We start from the raw sequence: 16,601 nt of genomic DNA, 5'->3' as shown, positions 1-16,601 counted from the left end.
TATGATGCTGCTTGGCCTGCTGTGTTCATCCAGCCCTGCACCTTGTTGTCTCGGATTCTCCAGCATCTGCAGTTCCTACTATCTCTCTTTCTCGCTGATAACCTCGGTTATTATGGTGAGCCATAAGAATGTCAGGTATTGGCAGAAATGATCCCAAGGGACCATTTGTGCCAAAATAAAAAGGTGGGAAGCCTGGGCATGGGAATAAAATTATCGATCAGACCCTGAACAGTTTTGTTGATGCATCTTGTATGGTGAGGACAGAAGCAGGTAAACAAGACGTGACATTTACATAGTAGGCCACCAAGGTGCACTGCTAACAGAGACAGCTTTAAAGCTGCCAACTAAAATGAGCACTCAGACTATCAAGTTAACGGCTGTAGCATATTTGGTTAGACACCCTGACAAGCTTTCCGCACCAACAGATACATCTTCAGACAGCATGTATGTATGCAACAGCTTAACTGATTTCTTGCCACTATGAGAAGCAAGAGGCTTTGAATCAGCAGAGGGTAAACCTTTATCAACTCTGCCCCTCTTAAAATACATTTTCCAAGGACAAGAATATGGTACAATTGTAGTAAAAGCACACCATAAAATCTTCCCCTGCTGGGAATATATGAGCAGATGAATTGCAAAGTTAGTTGCCTGAAAAAGAGAACGATGGCAACCCTCATCGATGTAGAGGCCTCCTCTACATCGGTGCGACCAAGCGGAGGCTCGGAGGCCGCTTTGTAGAGAACCTGTGCTCGGTTCGCGACAAACGACAACACCTTCCAGTCGCGAACCACTTCAACTCCCACTCCCACTCCCTGGATGACATGTCCATCCTGGGCCTCCTCAAGTGTCACATGATGCCACCCAGAAACTGGAGGAGCAGCACCTCATATTCTGCCTTGGGAACCTACAAACCAATGGTCTCAATGTGGACTTTACTAGCTTCAAAATCTCCCCACCCCCGACCTCATTGCATGACCAACCCTCCCTCTCATCTCCACCTCCTTGACTTGTCCGTCTTCTCTCCCACCTATCTGTTCCTCCCACCTCACTGACCAAACCCCACCATTGCCTATCTGCACTCACCTATCACCACCCCACCTACCTTCCCCAGCCCCACCCCTCCTCTCTCTCTATTTATTTCAGAGCCCCCTACCCCTCCCCCATTTCTGAAGAAGGGTCCCGATCCGAAACGTCAGCTTTCCTGTTCCTCTGATGCTGCCTGGCCTGCTCTGTTCCTCCAACTCCACACTGTATTATCTCAGACTCCAGTGTCGGCAGTTCTTACTATCTCAGAAGTTGCTGGAAAAGCTCAGCTGGTCTGTCAGCATCTGTGAAAAGAAATCAGAGTTAACGTTTTGGGTACGGTTACCCTTCCTCAAAACCAATGTTAGCTAGAAAAATGTTGGTTTTTATGCAGAAGATAGCGTGGTGGGAGGGGGAAGATGTAAATGATATATACGGATACAGCCCAGACAGACAGAGAACAATTGGACAAACAAAGGAGCGAATAACTATCTGTGATAACATAGTCTGCCATTACACACTATCTATTGTTAGCCACTAAAAGTCTTTATTAACAGCTGTTCACCTTCCTAGCCAGATCATTGTCCACTCCTTTATCTGTCCAACTGTTCTCTCTCTTTGGACTCTATCCCCACCTATTGTTTATTCCCTACCCACTCCCCCCACCCTATCTTCTGCATATAAACCGACATTTTCTGAGCTACCATCAGTTCTGAGGAAGGTTTCTTGGACCTGAAATGTTAACTCTGATTTCTCCTCACAGATGCTGCCAGGCCTGTCGAGCTTTTCCAGCAACTTTTGTTTATGTTTCTGATTTACAGTATCTGCAGTTCTTTTGGTTTCTATGGGATATAAATACACGCTGGTAATTATTGACACTTTTAGCAAGTGGGTTGAAGCATTTTCCACTGAACTAATACAGTGAAGATACCAACCAACATACCAATGCAGCAGGTATTTGTCAGATGGAGACTACGTGTAGCACTGACTCTGACCAGGGTGCTCATTTCACTGTCCAGGTCATACAAAATGTAATAGCTTTATAAATCTGAAATTCCACATAGCCTACCATCTCAGTTTAGTGGTATGGTAGAAAGAACGAATAGAATACTGAAAGGCATGATCTGGAAAACCATTCAATAGAATAATTCCACATGCTTTTTGATCCTACCCTTTGTGTTAATGCTGGTATGTAATACTGTATCAAGCTCCACAGGTTTTACGCTCATGTCCTGATGTCAGGACGTCCCACAACAGGAAATGAAGCTCTTCTGAGACTCATCTTCTCAGAACCAGAACGTCTCACTCATGAGAAAGCTGTGCAGGTTATTGGACAATGTCCAGGTTTTATAAACAGCAGCAGTAGTTAAAATGAGACCGAGGAAAAGATGTAGTATGGTGTATTTTGATGGCAGGGTGAAGTTTGTCAAATACAATATAGAACAGAAATATTTTGGACCATCCTCTACAATAGATGAGTCCATCAGTCTATAAGGTTTTGCTGCACTCCTGTAAAATGGGTAGTATTGTGTAAACCAATTAAAATGATTTGAACAACTGAATAACTATCAGAGAGAACAAGGTGTAGAGCTGGATGAACACAGCAGGCCAAGCAGCATCAAAGGAGCAGGAAGGCTGACGTTTTGGGCCTTGACCCTCCTTCAGAAAATGGACTACTATCAGTATCACGTGTAGATGGACATATGTGGAATGCCAACGCCAGCTCCTATCCCAGTGCCACTGCCTCAAGTACCACAGGCAGGTCAGGCTGAGGGAGTTGGGCAAAGGGCGCAACCATAACAGATGCCCCAGCACTGGGGGAACAGGCAAAATCTCAGCCAGGTATTAATTTCTCCAACCTGGACTCCAGGGAGTCACACATTTAAATAATTTAAATGATCTAATGAAATGATTGCCAAATGACCTGGCTGAGATCAATGACAAGAAACTGTGAGTCGAGCAGAAATTACCTTGTGTCCTACAGATAACTACTTTGTGAGATGAAGCTGCCATTTGTGCTTATTACATGTGGGTCACTGATGGGTGTGGATGAGTGGAAGAAGTCAAACTGATCTGCAACACGACCGATGGATTATGTGATAGAATTACGGTACACCCTGGAGTGGGCATAGAGTATGTTGGATACTCTAACAAAGAAGAAGACCAATGAGTAAGAGAGCCAGGTTGGGTCTGGAGTTTGGAAGAATGCTAATTGCGAGGTAATGGCATGCATCTCTGAAAAAAAAGGTGAGACACAACTCTTATCCGGTGAAGGTGAGGTAATCAGGATACGTGCAAAGGAAAAACGATGATTAACTTCAACTCTACAACATTACTGCCATTTGTCATTTGTTTTCCACCCATTACCACGACCCACGCTCAGTACCTACACCACTTGTGATAACCATATCAACATCTCCTACTATCCTCAAAGCCACCCCTGAAACCTGTCCTGACTTAAATGACGGGTCACAAAATGGTTTAATTCTAAAGAAGACGGGTAAAGTCCTGTACGATAGCATATACCATGAACTCATGCCCATGATCCTGAGCGTAAATAGAATCCAGATGGAAGAATGGTGCCTTTCCCAAATCAGAGACCTGCACACGCAATTAACTCAAATATTGCTAGAGCAGGGAATGATAAGAAGTCAAAGCAAAAAATTTAAACCTGACTGAAGAGATGTATCATCAATGATGTACCAAAAGCCGATGGAGCTGGAATATCCGCTGTTAACACCCTTGATGTAGAAAGTCTCAACAGCCAACTTTGAACCTTACCCAGAAAATGAACTAAATAGTAGTGTCCAACAGATTGCTGAAAGAAGGGTGAATGGCAAGCAAACTGAAAAGTAAACAGTCAAAGTACAGGAAGACTATTATAAAGAAAAAAAATGAAGGATGATGAAAAACAAGGAAATAGGACTTTGTGCAGCATCTGAGAGACCTGGACATTGGAACAATTGAGAGAAAATTTTGAGCAGGCCAGCCAAGGCGGAGACACTTTATGGATCAGTCACAAACTGTTGGAAAACTTACCTAAGAAGGAGATACATGTCAGGATGTCAACTCCGACAATTGACTAGGTTGCGGTTTAAGAAGCATTGTGGAGGTGCCATTAGTAAAGCATTGGGAATGATGCTACAACACCCAATAGAATAATTGGATAATATAGTTATTACCAAAGCAGAAATATGGATGTGGCGCAAGAATGTTGTGCCCTATGCTGTTGAGAAGGGTGGAAGCCTGGTAAGTACACTATTGGCTAGATGTCAACATACAGACAAGATAATCTCATAGACCACAATGAACAAAGAATGCTAATTGCGAGGTAATGGCATGCATCTCTGAAAAAAAAGGTGAGACACAACTCTCATCCGGTGAGGGTGAGGTAATCAGGATACGTTGCAAAGGCAAAACGATGATTAACTTCAACTCTACAACATTACTGCCATTTGTCATTTGTTTTCCACCCATTACCACGAACCACGCTCAGTACCTACACCACTTGTGATAACCATATCAACATCTCCTACTATCCTCAAAGCCACCCCGAAAGGTTTCTGATGAAGGGTCTAGGCCCGAAACGTCAGCCTTTCTGCTCCTATGATGCTGCTTGGCCTGCTGTGTTCATCCAGCTCTGTACCTCGATGTCTCGGATTCTCCAGCATTCGCAGTTCCTGCTATCTCCAGATGGAAGAATGGTGCCTTTCCCAAATCAGAGACCTGCACACGCAGTTAACTCAAATATGGCTAGAGCAGGGAATGATAAGAAGTCAAAGCAAAAAATTTAAACCTCACTGAAGAGATGTATCATCAATGATTCAAAACAAATAAAGATCTGAATTGTACCATGGAAGCTAAAACTTTCAATGTTGATATTTATAAAGGTTGCTTATAAATGGGAAGGGAAATATTGTATCATCTTTTCATTAAAGGAATGATGTTTGGGCATGCCCAATTATAATGTTATCATCTGTATTAGATTCAAATATGAGCAAGGAAAAGTGAAATCAAGGTAGTTGATTGCCATTAGTGAGAAGAGACCATTAATGTTATCGAGGAAATTAACCAGGAGTTGCCCAAGTAGTTTGAGAACTATGAAATTAGCAACAGGCTTTTACCTGAAGATCTGCAATGAATAATAAACTGCTAGCTAAAGCCCATTAAACATACGTCAAAGTCATTCAACAAGCCTAAAAAACTGGGCAAAAGACTGAAACTATCAGAGAGACCAGGATAATATTGGAATTGGGGGACAAATATACAGATTCGCCCAGGGATTAGAATTATATCCCATGTTGTTATTATTTTAATGGTTTTTATTTTAATATATTAAACATTTGATAAATGTTTAAATGTTGGAAAGTTGAAATCAAAAAGGAATTGGTCTGGTACTGTATTAGAGATAGTAGGAACTGCCGATGCTGGAGAATCTGAGATAACAAGGTGCAGAGCTGGATGAACACAGCAGGCCAAGCAGCATCAGAGGAGCAGGAAAGCTGATGTTTCGGGTCTGGACCCTTCTTCAGAAATCTGTGGAAATGGGCACAAATGTTAGATAAAATTAAATTACTGCACAAGACATGCTGTCTCAAACAGATATGAAAGCTGCAGGAAAGAGGCACGATGCATAACATCTCCAACAGCTGGAAAATACAAGGAATTTTATTTCTTTAAATCAATTATATACAGCGCCAATCAGTGCTATGCCTTAGGAACCAATGTTATCCATGTGATATTACTATTATAAGAATTGTAATGTAGCCTCGACAACACAGGAATAACCATCCCAAAAGAAGGACCCTGAATTTGGAACTCAGAAAACTACGACCCATTGAAGTCAGCTTGGCCAGTTCACCTCACACAGGTAGTATCTAAGTCCAAGCTGTTAGTCTTGAGATTCAGTGTAATCAGTGACAACATAGAGTAGTGAGTTAACTGTGAAGTTACTAAGAACTAATTGAATGCTTGTATAATTTAAATTATTTGTGTATTAAGACTAAGTTAGGCTGGAGTTTAATTTGTGTGTTTCAGTTGACACTCTTTCAAGGCAAGAGGGTCAACAAAATCACGAAGCTTGACGGTGTTATCAGGCGACATTTACTCAATACTGTAATCCAATCACTACTCAAATTGCATTGGGTTAGGATCATTTAGCTACAGACTTTATTACAAACTTGAACCAGACGTTGATGAAAAAGCTGAATTCAAGAGATGAAGTGAGAATGACTGCCCTTGACATCAGGTAATTCAAGAAGGCAGCTCACCACTACTTCCTCCAGGGCATTTAAGGATGTAATACATTTAACTGGATACTGATTCTCAGACCTCATGGGCATACAGAAATATAGTTTTGTAAACATTTGGTAAGCCTGAATTGAAAAGGAACAATAAGCAAATTTACAAATAACTGATTTGGCTTTGACCCGGTGTTTACTCATGGAAAATAGGCTTCGATGGTCCAAAGAATAAGCAATAATAATTGAGAACTGAAATTTCTGTTGATAACAAAAGCCATAAGTTAGTTATTTAAATAGAGACCTGGCTGAAAATTGAATTTTAGATGTAGTTTTCAGAGAATTATTTGCTGAAATTTACTCAGGTGCTTTTGATCAGCCCCATGTTTCTGAAGGGAAATTTGCCACTTACTTTCAGTGTCTCCTTCAGTAGTACACCATTGGCTTAGAAAGGCCCAAATGGTGATACAGTAGGTCAGTGTACCTTGTCTATTACTGCACAAGCACGATTTAGTTCTACCCAAAGAGTGGGCCCACGTTTCACTGACTTAAGACAAACTGCAGAAAACAGCTATTAATGTAGAGGCACAAAGTAGAGGTAACAATCAAAACTCAACTCCCTACAAATGTTCAAACACTTACAAAAAGATTCGGGGCAGATAAATCGTATTTTGTAATCTTCACAGTTTCCATCTTCTTGGTCTGCATTCACACAAGTAAAGCCAGTGAATATGCTGCACCTGTGTAACACAGAATACATGGGCATGTTTCTGCAATTATTAAAACAGCCTTTTTTTTATGAAATAAAATGAGAATGTCAAAGTCAAAAGGACAAAATCATTATTTACTCAGAGATATTATCTCCAGAGCTTCCAACTGAAACTCCTGATATTGTCTCCACTTCGCAGGCAATGGGGTTACTGCAGATCTGCTCAGGATATTCTTTTTGAAGACTCACAAGGTCCTCAGAATCACTTTTCCCTGATGGGTCATCGCGATCAAACCACCGAGTTTTGCAGCTGCCTAATTTAAGATATAAAAACCAGCGACCTTATTCATAACACTTTGAAAGGCACATGTAAATGATGTTTAAATGAAATGTAAATAATATGATAAGATGTTGAGTGGAGAATAAAAAAGGAGAACACTTAGTAATTGAACAGAGAAATTCAATCGAATCAGGATTGGTTCAAACAGTATTGATGAGAGAACCTGATGAGCTGACTTTACTCCAGTTATACTAACTTGATTAAATTTTTTGGAGAGGTGACGAAGGTGATCGATGAGGGTAGAAGAGTGGATGTTGCCTACATGCATTTTAGTAAGGCTTTTGACAAGGTCCTTCATGATAGGCTCATCCAGAAGACTAAGATGCATGGGATTCATGGTGACTTGGCTGCTTGGATTCAGAATTGGCTTGTCCATTGAAGGCAGAGGGTAGTGGTGGAAGGGTCCAACTCATCCATGCTGACCAGACATTTGAAATTAATCTAGTCCCAGTTGCCAGCATTTGGCCTATATCCTTCTAAACCCTTCCTATTCATGTACACATCCAAATGCCTTTTAAATGTTGTAGCTCTACCAGCCTCCCCCACTTCCTCTGACAGCTCATTCCATACTCGCACTACCCTCTGTGTGAAAACATTGCCCCTTAGATCCATTTTATATCTTCCACCTCTCACCTTAAACCAATGCCATTGAATTTTGGACTCCCCTATTCTGGAAAAAAGACATAGGACAGTACAGCACAGGAATGGGCCCTTCGGCCCACAATGTTGTGCTGAACATGATGCCAAATTAAACTAATCCCGTCACTCCTTGCACATTCATGTGCTTATCTAAAGGCTCCTTAAGTACCAATTCCATCTGCCTCTACCAGAATCCCTGGCAGCATGTTCTCAATACCTAACACTCTCCGAGTAAAAAATTTGCCCCTCACATCTCCTTTGAACTTCCTCCTCTCACCAGAAATAAATGCAATACTCTAAGTGCATCCTAACCAAAGTCTTACAAAGCTGCAACATGATATCCTGACTCTTGTACTCAATGCCCCAACCAATAAAGGCAAGCATGCCATATTCCTTCTTTACCACCTTATCTACGTGTGACCACTTTCAGGGAGCTATAGACTTGAACCCCAAGATCTTTCTGAACATCAATGATGCTCAGGGTTCTGCCATTAACTGTACACTTTCCCCTAACATTTGATCTCCCAAAATGCAGCACCTCACACTTGCCTGGATTAAACTCCGTCTGCTGTTTCTCCGCCCATATCAGCAACTGATCTATATCCCACTGTATCTTCTGACAACCTTCTATAACATCTAACTCCATCGATTTTTGTGCCATATGCAAATTTACTAACCTACCCATCTATGTTTTCATCCAAGTTATTCACATATGTCACAAACAGCAGACGTCCCAGTACAGATCCCTGCAGAACACCACAAGTCACAGATCTCCAGCCAGAAAACAACCCTTCCACCACTACCCTCTGCCTTCTATGGACAAGCCAATTCTGAATCCAAGCAGCCAAGTCACCATGGATCCCATGCATCTTAGTCTTCTGGATGAGCCTATCATGAAGGACCTTGTCGAGAGCCTTATTAAAATGCATGTAGGCAACATCCACAGTTCTACCCTCATCGATCACATTCGTCACCTCTCCAAAAAATTTAATCAAGTTAGTAACCTGCCCTGCACAAAACCATGCTGACTCTTCCAAATGCATGTAAATCCTATCCCTAAGAATCCAGTCCAATAGCTTCCCAACCACCGATGTGAGACTCATCGGTCTATAGTTTCCTGGATTATCTCTATTTCCCTTCTTGAACAGAGGAACAACATTAGCTACTTGCTAGTCCTCTGGGGCTTCTCTAGCGGGTAGTGAGGATACTAAGATTTTGGTCAAGACCCCAGCATTCTCCCCTTCTGCCTCTCTCAATAACCTGGATTAGATACCATTGGGCCCTGGGATCCTTTCCACCTTAATGCTCTTCAAGAGACCCAACACCACTTCTTTCTTGATCTCAAAATGCCCTGGCATATTAGAATTTTCCACATTAATCTCACTATCCTCCATTTCCTTCTCCTGGGTGAATACCAATGCAAAGTAATCATTTAGGACCTCACCCATATCCTCTGCCTCCAAGGACAAGTTCTCTTCTTTATCCTTTAGTGGTCCTAACCTCTCTCTAGTTATCCTCTTGTTTTTAATGTATGTATCGAGAATGCCTTTGGATTCTTTTTAACCCTACTTACCAAGGTCATTTCATGGCTCCTCGGTCCTCTCCTAATTCCCTACTTGAGTTCTTTCCTGCTTTGTTTATATTCCTCATGGGCTCTGTCCAATATTAGCTTCCTGACCCTTACATATGCTTTCTCCCTTTTAACAAAATTCACAACCTCCCTCAGTATCCAAGCTTCCTTACCCTACCATTCTTGTCCTTTTTCCTTCCTGGAACATGCCAGTCCTGAACTCTGATCATTAGTTTTTTCAAATGCGGACTCGCCCAATGACAGCTGCTCTCAATTGACTCTCCCTAGCTTCTGCCGAATACTGACATAATTTGCCCTCCCTCAATTTAGAATCGTCCCGCAAGGTCCTGACTTATCCTTATTCATAGCTATTTTAAAACTTAAGAGGTTGTGATCACTAGCTATTCACCCTATCCATGGCCCTCATGATTTTATAAACCTCTGTAAGGTCACCCTTCAGCCTCTGACACCCCAGGGAAAACAGCCCCAGCCTATTCAAAGGTCAAACCCTCCAACTCTGGCAACATCCTGGTAATCTTTTCTGCACCCTTTCCAGTTTAACAACATCTTTTCCATAGCAGGGAGACCAGAATTGAATGCAGTATTCCAAAAGTGGCCTAACCAATGTCCTGTACAGCCGCAACCTGACATAGCGACTCCTATACTCAATGCTCTGAACCAATAAATGCAAGTGTATCAAATACTTTCTTCACTACCCCCTGAGGAAGGGTCACTGAACCCGAAACATTAACCCTGATTTCTCTTCACAGTGCTGCCAGACTGCTGAGCTTTTCCAGCAACTTCTGTTTTTGTACCTTCTTCACTACCCTGTCTACCTGCGACTCCACCTTCAAGGAACTATGAACTTGAACCCAAACATCCTGTGTCATAACATTTCTGAAATTGATTAGAATTTTGTTTCAAGCTCAAGGAAGAGTGAGGGTAGGAAGCAAAAAAGGAGAAACGAGGAGATGGGCTGAATGGCTTTCTTCTGCACCTACATCTTATGGTAGACGATTTGAACAAAAACCTCAAGGCATTCCAGTGACACTGAAGGGAAGTTACTGTATTATTTCTTGTGGAAAGTCAGGCAAATTAATTCGGTTGCCAGCAGTACTCCAGAAATGGAAAGCATAAAGAAAATAGATTATAAGGTGTGGAGCTGGATGAACACAGCAGGCCAGGCAGCATCAGAGGAGCAGGAAAGCTGACGTTTTGGGTCTGGACCCTTCTTCAGAAATGGGGGAGGGGAAGGTGGCTCTGAAATAAAGAAAGAGAGGGGGAGGCGGTGATAGATGGTGGATAGTGGAGCAGATAGGTGGCAGGGATGAAGCTAGTAAAGGTGAGTGTAGGTAGGGAGTTGGGATGGGCATTAGTCAGTGAGGAGGGAGGGGCGGGCAGGTGGGAGGGAAGACGGACAGGTCAAGGAGGCAGGGATGAAGCTAGTAGGGGTGAGTGTAGGTAGGAAGTGGGGGTGGGGCTTGGTCAGTGAGGTGGGAGGAGCTGATAGGTGGGAGGGAAGACGGACAGGTCAAGGAGGCGGGGATGAGAGGGTGGGCTGGTCTTGGGATGAGGTCGGGGGTGGGGAGATTTTGAAGCTCGTAAATTCCACATTGAGACCATTGGGTTATAGGGTTCCAAGGCGGAAAATGAGGTGCTGTTCCTCCAGTTTTCAGGTGGCATCGTTGTGACACTGGAGGAGGCCCAGGATGGACATGTCATCCAGGGAGTGGGAGGGGGAGTTGAAGTGGTTCGCAGCTGGGAGGTGTCGTCGTTTGTCGCGAACCGAGCGTAGGTGCTCCACAAAGTGGTCTCCGAGCCTCCGCTTGGTCTCCCCGATGTAGAGGAGGCCACATCGGGAACAGCAGACACAACAGACCATATTAGCGGATGTGCAGGTGAACACCTGTTTAATGTGGAAGGTTTTCTTGGGGCCTGGGATGGAGGTGAGGGGGGAGGTGTAGGGGCAGATGTAGCACCTCCTGCAGTTGCAGGGAAAGGTGCCAGGGTGGTGGGGCTAGTGGGGAGTGTGGAGCAGACGAGGGAGTTGTGGAGTGAGCGGTCCCTCTGGAAGGCAGATAAAGGTGGGGAGGGAAATATATCCTTCGTAGTGGGATCAGATTGCAGGTGGCGGAGAATGATGCGTTGAATCCAGAGGTTAATCAGGTGATACGTGAGGACAAGGGGAGTTCTGTCTTTGTTTTTATTGCAGGGAGGGGGTGTGTGGGTTGAGGTGCGGGAAACGCAAGAGATGCGGTTGAGGGCGTTTTCGACCACTGTGGGGGGGAAATTGCGGTCCTTGAAAAACGGGGACATCTGGGATGTTTGGGAGTGGAACGCCTCATCTTGGGAGCAGATGCGGTGGAGGCGGAGGAATTGGGAATAGGGGATTGCATCCTTGCGGGAAGGTGGGTGAGAGGAGGTGTATTCTAGGTAGCTGTGGGAGTCGGTGGGCTTGAAAATTGTCTTTTCCTTCTTAACTTGTGAATATATCCAATGAAGAGGTGCAGATTCAGGCTGTTTTGTACTTACATTTAATGAATTCTTTGCTGCTATTGCTCCAGCTCTGCTTTCAAATGTAATAAAGCCAACTGGCTGCTTTGATGTTAGCAAATTATGCACTGTATATAGCAGGAATAGAATGAACAAAAAACTTGAAATAAACAGAGTCTATAGGTGTGAGGTTGGAAAAGCACAGCAGGTCAGACTGCATCCGAGGAGCAGGTAAGTCAACGTTTCGGGTCAAAACCCTTCGTCAGAAACAGTTGTTCATCCATCACTTTCTATCCACTACAAGTCAATACAAATATCGTTTTAAGGTAGCAGTATCAATAGCACAATCAGTAAAGATTTAATACCTCTTACCCTTTTGTAAATAGACTATGTGCAGTTGACAGAAAAGACCCTGGAGCTCAGGTACAAAGAATCATTGATTTCTTGGAATCAGCCAAAATGCATAAATTCAAGTGTATAATGCACAAACGAGCATAGAAGAGTCTGGCATGAGGGCCTGTTAAGAATTGTTTTGTTGTTGTTTAGGATCTGGGCATGAGAAGCCATTGAGATGATGGGTAAAGGTATGTGATATTGCAGGATGGGGAATGGCAAATCTTTGGGTGTGGGCAGTGAGGGTGAGAGAGGGTCTTTTATCATTGCTGTGGGACTTTGATCCATTTATACTGAGTTGAACCTTTTAAGCAGCCTGCCTAGTACCCGGCAGCATCCGGTGGCTGCCTCTGAACTTTTTCCCAGGTTGGTTGGCCCAAATAGAGGCTATGCTCTAGCAGTGAAGATCATTCCTGCAGAGCCAATTTCTCTTGTGGTGGGTGTGCGAAGCTGTTGGCTGGGGGGGGTTCCCAAATTCCTGTTACTGCTTCAAGGAGGAAAATCTAGGCAATGTTTCATTGGCAAGCTGCCACCTATATCCACCAAGGCACACTGATGATAATAAATGCTTTGACAAAAAAAAAGTATTGGCACTTATACACTCAAAGAAAAAAATATTTATAAATAGAAAGACTGTTTATTAAGATAGACATGGTTAAAACTTAGAACTAAATGGTGAGATTAGAAAGCAAAATTGGATGTGTCAAGTCATTTATTGTGTTTAAATGGCTCAAATAGATTAGCTTTTACCTACGCCATGCAGCTTTATTCGTGCCAGTCGTACAGGAAATGAGGGTCACATGACTCTGCGATACCAAATGCTTGAGTCTCAGTGCACTGAACCTCTACAAGGTCCTGAATGTAGAGTATCTCACGACTGCAAGCACAGTATTATCTCAGTGAATGAAGCCATCCAGATACGGTTTAACAAACATTAATTTTCAGAGTCGCTGCACTCAGATAGTTGGATGGCTGGTTTGCAATGCAGAGTGATGCAAATAGCATGGGTTCAATTTCTGTACAGGCTGAAATTACCACAAAAGTCCATCCTTCTCAACCTCTCCCCTTGCTTGAGGAATGGTGACCTTCAAGTTAAACCACCATCAATCTCGTAATGAAACAATAGCCTCTAGGACTACGGCGACTTTACTTGCTAATTTTATGAACATTAAGGTCGTGAAACCTACACTCATCAACCGCATGAAATAGGCAGGTAACGAATCAGAAACTGACATTTCCCTTCACGATTTTATATTACTTAAACTCAGGCACAGGAGCAGACTATTCAGCCCTTTGAACCTGCTCCACCAATTTAGATCACGGCTGATCATCTCCTCAAAGCCATTTTCCACACTATCTCCATATCTCTCATGCCATTAGTTGCCGAAAACCTACGGATTTCTGTCCTGACTCTGCTTAGTAATTGAGATTCCACAACCAACTGTGGCAGAGCAAATAGAGGCTTGGAAAATATTGCCCTATTTTTTAGTCTTTAATCTAAGTAAAAATGTTAGTGATGCCAGGAAATCAGTCTCTAACAAAGACTTTGAACTATTTCCAGTGAATTTCAATAGAAGGAAGGTTGATCATGATAAAATATCTTGTGCTGTCTAGCTGCACAATCATTTTGAAATGTTGGCATGCATCAATTTTATCCACACAGTATTCTACAAATTTAAAGGAACAATTAATAATTTAACATTAAAAATATCTAATGATTTCTCTTTTTTTCATTCATTTGTGGGCATTACTGGCTGGCCAGCAGTTATTGCCCGTTCTTAGTTGACCTTGAAATGGTGGTGGTGAGCTGCCTTCTTGAACATCCCCACACCTGACCTTACAGCGAAAAGAAGGTTATCAATGAAGCAGCTGAATATAGTTGGGCCTAGACCACCACGCTGAGGAACTCTTGCAAAAATGTTCTTGAACTAAGATAACTGACCTCTGACAACCATACCCATATTCTTGTGGGCCAGGTAAGACTCCAACCAGCAGGCAGTTTGCCCCAATTCCCATTGATTCCAGTTTTTCCAGGCTCCTTGATGCCACTTTCAGTCAAATGCAGTCTTGATGTCAAGGGCTGTCACTCTCATCTCACCTCTAGAATTCAGCTGTTGTGTCTATGTTTGAATTAGGGCTCTAATGAGGTCAGGAGATGAGTGGCCCTAGTGGAATCCAAACTGGGCACCACTGAGCAGGTTATTGCTGAGCAATTGCTGTTTGATAGCACTGTTAATGACATCTTCCATCACTTTATTGATATCAAGATTAGACTAATGGGGTGGCAATTGGCTGGGTTGAATTTGTCCTGCTTTGCGTGTACAGGACATACCTAAGCAACTTTTCACATTGTTGGGTTGATACCAGTGTTGTAACTCTAATGGGACAGTTTGGCTTGGAGAACAGTAAGTTCCAAAGCACAAAACTTCAGTACTATTGCCAGAATGTTGTCAGGGCCCATGGCCTTTGCAGTATTCAGTGTCTCCAACCGTTTCTTGATATCATGTGGAGTGAATAGAACTGAATTCTGGTATCTGTTTTGTTGAAGATTGCTGAAGATGCTTCAGCCTTATCATTTACACTGGTGTGTTTGGCTCTTCCATCATTGAGGATGCAGATATTTGAGGAGCCTCCTCCTCCAGGGAGCTTATTAATTGCCCACCACCATTCACAACTAATGGGAGGACTGCAGAGTTTAGGTCTGATCCATTGGTTGTAGAAATTCTTAACTCTATCACTTGATATCACTGCCTACGCTGTTTAGTATGTAAGTAGTCTTTGCCAGGTTGACACCTCATTTTTAGGTATGCCTGGTGCTGCTTTTTCCATGCCCTCCTCCACTCTCCATTGAACCAGGGTTGATCCCCTGGTTTGATGGTAATGGTTGAGTGGGGGATCTACTGGGCCATGAAGTTGCAGATTGTGCCGGAGTACACATCTGCTGCTGTTGATGGCCCACAGCGCCTCATGGAAGCCTAGTCTTGAGTTGCTAGATCTGTCCAAAGTCTGTTCTATTTAGCAAGTGACAGTGCCAGCATAACACTATACCAGATATACTCAATATGAAGGCAGGACTTTGTCTCTACAAGGACTATGCAGTGGATGCTCTTACCAATACTGTCAAGGACCTTTGCAATATGCAGCCAGCAGATTTGTAAGGGTGAGGTCAAGAATGTTCTTCCCTCTTGTTGGTTCCCTCACCACCTGCTGCAGACCCAGTTTAGCAGCTATGTCATTTAGGACCCGACCAGCTCGATCAGCGGTGTTGCTGCTGAGGCACTCTTGGTGGTGGATATTGAAATTCTTCACCCAGAGTGCATTTTGCACCCATGCCACCCTCAGTGCCTCCTCCAGTTGTTGTTCAATATGGAGGAGTACTGATTCATCAGTAGGTATACAGTAATCAGCAGGTGATTTCCTCGCCCATGACATGGGGTATGGAGTTAATGTTAAATTCATCCTACAACTCCCTTCCGACCGTATACCATTTGCCACCAACTCTGCTGTCTGTCCTGCTGGTGGGGCAGGACATATCCAGGGTTAGTGATGATGGTGACTGGGATATTGTCTGTCAGGTATGATTCTATGAATATGACTATGTCAGGCTGTTGCTTGTCTAGTCTAAGGCAGTTCTCCTAATTTTGGCACTAGCCCCAAATGTTAATTTGGAGGATTTTGCAGGGTCAGCAGGGTTGTTTCTGCCATTGTCTATTCTGGTGGCCAGGCTGAGGTGAGGTTTTCTATCTGGTTTCATTTCTTCATTGAGACTTTGTAACAATTGATACATCTGAGAGGCTTGCTTGGCCACTTTCAGAGTGCAATTGCGAGTTAGCCACGTTGCTTTGGTCTGGAGTCACATATAGGCCAGACCAGGTAAGGATGGCGGATTTCCTTTCCTGAAGGACATGAATGAACCAAATGAGTTTTCCCAACAATGATGCCATGCTCATCAGTAGAGTATTAATTCAAAATTTTATTTATTGAATTCAAATTCTACCATCTGCCATGATGGGATTTGAACCAAAGTCCCCAAAACATTAGCTGAGTTTCTGGATTAACAGTCTCGTGACAATACCACTGGGCCACTGCCTCCCATTTTGCTATCAGAGGAAGAAGTTTGATACAGAACATCGGATTGAATGAAGAAGTGGAATGAAATTCACGTTAGCTGATTAAATGGAGACCAAGTTAAAA

At 43.1% G+C, this 16,601-nt stretch overlaps 1 protein-coding gene across 12 annotated transcripts in view; it reads right to left on the bottom strand.

Moving 5' to 3' along the window:
• Positions 1-16,601, bottom strand: part of si:dkey-205h13.2 — a 155,229-nt gene that overhangs the window by 99,949 nt on the left and 38,679 nt on the right. For all 12 annotated transcript variants that reach the window (XR_007265323.1, XM_048615283.1, XM_048615277.1 and 9 more), the window contains 2 exons: positions 7,112-7,286; positions 6,906-7,003 (listed from right to left, as the gene is read on the bottom strand). Coding sequence is in view for 11 of the 12 variants with exons in the window: in XM_048615283.1 (XP_048471240.1) it covers positions 6,906-7,003; positions 7,112-7,286 (273 nt within the window). In the remaining variant the exon portion in view is untranslated. The remainder of the gene's footprint in view (positions 1-6,905; positions 7,004-7,111; positions 7,287-16,601) is intronic.

Source organism: Rhincodon typus, chromosome 31 (genome assembly GCF_021869965.1).
Source record: "Rhincodon typus isolate 14 chromosome 31, sRhiTyp1.1, whole genome shotgun sequence".
In the NCBI taxonomy this organism is placed as follows: domain Eukaryota; kingdom Metazoa; phylum Chordata; class Chondrichthyes; order Orectolobiformes; family Rhincodontidae; genus Rhincodon; species Rhincodon typus.
This window is presented reverse-complemented; position numbering and strand designations above follow the sequence as displayed.